We start from the raw sequence: 3,372 nt of genomic DNA on the forward strand, positions 1-3,372 counted from the left end.
GTAGGAGCTTTATATCCGAGCCGTGTTATAACCGAGAGCCTTATAGCGAGGGAGCACTGTAGTCTATATACCACTGCAGAAATTCCAAGACAGCATGGTGTTTTGTTTCCTGTTTAACTAGGACTTCAGAAATGTACAGATGGAGTTGATAAAGTCCATCGGTCTGTCCCCATGGATCCAGTGGCTGGCGTCAGGTATGTACTGGATATCGGAGTTAGGGAACAGGCGTTGGATTTCAGGATAGTGTTCGGAGCTGTGTGATCAAAACACAATGGATCAAAACTGACAAAATAATACCAAACTTACAAAGCACTGGGCTATTGAATCTCATGCTCGAGTGTAGTGTACTACCTGATGTAAGGTGAATTTCCTCCACCTAGAAACAGTGTTGGGCCAAGGTAGGACGTGTTGAAATCTGGGAAGCTCATGACGTTATCCAAGTGCTTGATGATAGCGTCCAGGTTCACTCTCCAAGTGTAGTGTCCATCTTGTTCAATAAGGTTTGTCAGGAGAAACTGTCTCACTGCCAGTTCCTGCATCAACAAACAGAACGAAAATATTCCAATAGCAGCACCACTTTTAATAATTCATGTTATCAATGATGGGCTACACTATTATTGAAATAAATTTATAGTGCATCTACCAGGTGATGCACTAGGTAGAAATACAATACGATATATAACTGAGACAGCATGAGTTCAGCTATAGTCCCTATTGGGTTATCCTAGCTATATAAATGAAAGCGTATAATACAAAACTAACCAAACCCAAAGAGTTTATCCCTACAACGTCCACCGAAAATGGTTTGGTGTACACCAGGGTCTGGGTTTTTCAACTGCAAATTCTATTTCCAATTCCTTTTCAAAAGTCCCAATTCCAATTCCAATTTCTTCAAAGAATCTAGGACTGGGAATTGATTTTGAAAAAGGAATTGGAACTGAAAGATAAGAATTGACTCCAGCCCTGGTGTTCACTACAGCTAGGTGAGCACTAAGCAGATGGGTTCTAGATGAACTTGTACAAGAAGCACCCAGCCCACTCACACCTTCACAAACGGACGCAGCTGGTCCTCGGCTTGTTTCCTTGCTGTGGATCTGGGGATGTCGCTGTCCACTTTGACAGCTTTCATGGCTGTGATGTAGGAAGGGAAGCCGGTGTGCATGGTGGTCTGGCTGGGGCTGATATCGACCACCACCAGTCGCTCCACAAGGTCTGGCTGTGAAAAACAGGACAAAATACAGGGCATCAGACAGAATGCCTGGTAAAGACCCCACAGTATAGTGGGAGGATCAATGGGCTTCACCAATCTGGAAGAGGAAATAAAAGTCAAGAAGAGGATAGTTTTTATATAACGTAGGGCACCGAACCTTACCTGTAGAAGTGCGGATGTCATTGCCACCTTGCCGCCCATGCTGTGCCCAATCAAAACACATTTTCCTATATGCAGCTGGCTCATTAGATTCGTGAGGTCATTGGCCATTGCTTCATAGCTCATGAAGGGGGTGTGTGTGCTGTTGCCATGGTTTCGAGCATCTAAGGTAAGCACCTGACTAGACAAAGGAAAATTAGTATACAAACATACAGGCACTAGAAATGCAACTAACTGGATCATCCACCCCCATAAAACACACAAGTGGGGTATATTTATAACCCTAAAAAACAACTTTTGTAACAAACGGTAATGTCTTCGTCGAGGAAGACTTCTAGTTGAACAGTCTGTAGTAGAGGTTTTTGTTTTTTGTATTGCTGCATTAGCCTGAACATTCCCAACCCTGACTGACCAGTCATACCTTTCTGCCTGTCCGCTGCACCAGTGCCTTCGCTATGGACTGGAAATTGGATTTACTGCCAAACAAGCCATGCAGGAACACCAGGGGCGTCTCAGTCCCTCTGCCATCAAACACATCATAGGACAGGGGCACCGCTCTGACAACAAAAGAGAGAGCGAGAGAGAGAGAGAGAGAGGAACACCACACGCTGCCATTAAAACCTTTTCTCTTTTAGTTGCTGTGATAAACAGAATCCCACACCCTTTCCCCTCCTACAATGCACTTACAAATGATTATTTTCTGCAGTATTCTGTTCCGTCTCTAAAGTAATGTATATCTGCTATATTCCACAAGCAGTGATTGATGAATGATCAAAGTGTGTTTTTGCATTGATCTGTCTTGTTTTCCAATTAACACACCCACACAGTGTGATTACATTGTTGGCTGAACTTCGGTGCTCTACAGTATACTGTATGTTATCTAAAAAAGGTAATTTAGAGGATCCGTTAGAGGTCACAGTTACAGTGCATTTATATTACAGGTTTAAGTAAATTATGTACACGTTTACTAGAGCTGCTGTTAGATTGCAAAAGCATCGTTCACTGTTGCACACACGTTGTAAATAACTCAGAATTAAACTATCGTTCTTCTCACTGAGTATACATTTAGCAGTAATACTTTGTACAATGTATTTCACGTGTATGCACCTGTCATGCCTTACAGAATGTACACTACAGTAGATGCCACTGTCACTGTTAACCTTATTTCTGAAAAAGGCAAACCTCGCCGATCTGTCGCTGTCAGCGGCCGCATTACGCTCCCCGGCGCTGCCGGTGCTATTGCTCCGAGTCCCGGCTACACAAAAATAATCAAGGCCTTGAGTCCGGCTGAAAGACAGCACCCTGTTGTAATACCGACTCGGGAACCTCATGGTTAAAAAGATGCAAGCTGTCAAACCACGCAACTGGAGAAACGCAAAGGAACTGCTTGCTAACACAAGGTCCACAGCACCACGCTGGGGGCACGTTTGCTCCTGTCACAACGTGATGACGTGCGTGGCAGCGCTGCCACAACAGTTCAAGATAGGCGGTAAATACAAAATAGAGAACGCTGCAATATCTATAAGTGCATTGAAAAAAACACACAAAGGTAACAGTATTCTAGTACAAAAACTGTGAATACGATTTGTTTTAATCAAGTATAAGATATAGAAAGTATCATTATGATTGAGAGCAGCGGTTGAATACAGCAAAGAGTAATGCATTTCATTGCAAGGTGATGCGAGCGGTGATACAGCTGGGAGCCATATAGTCCAGTACAGTCGGGAGCTGTGAGGTTTAATAATAGCATCGAGCACTCGGGCGTTCTTTGCACCATATATTTTAACTATTGCTTTAGTTATAATATTAAGAGTTGGTAACTGTTGTTTATTATTGTAACATGAAGGCTATTTAGATTTAAAAAAAAAAAAAATAGAAATTACACAGTGCCACCAGCAGAGGGCGCACGCACCACATGAAAATGTAAAACTTTCCCTGTTGTACAGTGTTTTCCAAGCTCTGTTTTGAGTGGACTCGGGAAAATGGTCAAAAGTAACACATTA

General features: G+C 42.8%; 1 protein-coding gene across 1 annotated transcript; it reads right to left on the reverse strand.

Annotated features, from left to right (window-relative positions):
- Positions 1-6: 6 nt before the first annotated feature.
- On the reverse strand, positions 7-2,795 carry abhd11 (abhydrolase domain containing 11). The gene is made up of 6 exons (XM_041241054.1): positions 2,552-2,795; positions 1,791-1,926; positions 1,373-1,546; positions 1,046-1,216; positions 352-533; positions 7-253 (listed from the first exon to the last, which is right to left on the reverse strand). Exons 1-6 carry the CDS (start codon positions 2,698-2,700, stop codon positions 118-120), a joined length of 948 nt encoding a protein of 315 aa, XP_041096988.1. The 5' UTR covers positions 2,701-2,795; the 3' UTR covers positions 7-117.
- Between the last annotated feature and the right edge of the window lie 577 nt (positions 2,796-3,372).

Source organism: Polyodon spathula, unplaced genomic scaffold, assembly GCF_017654505.1.
Source record: "Polyodon spathula isolate WHYD16114869_AA unplaced genomic scaffold, ASM1765450v1 scaffolds_755, whole genome shotgun sequence".
NCBI lineage: Eukaryota > Metazoa > Chordata > Actinopteri > Acipenseriformes > Polyodontidae > Polyodon > Polyodon spathula.

Coding starts and splice junctions, on each gene's coding strand:
- abhd11 (XM_041241054.1), bottom strand. CDS start 2,700: ATGAGGTTCCCGAGTCGGTATTACAACAGGGTGCTGTCTTTCAGCCGG. Junction 1,547..1,790: donor TGCAGCGGACAGGCAGAAAG/GTATGACTGGTC, acceptor TTGTCTAGTCAG/GTGCTTACCTTAGATGCTCG. Junction 254..351: donor GGAAATTCACCTTACATCAG/GTAGTACACTAC, acceptor TTGATCACACAG/CTCCGAACACTATCCTGAAA.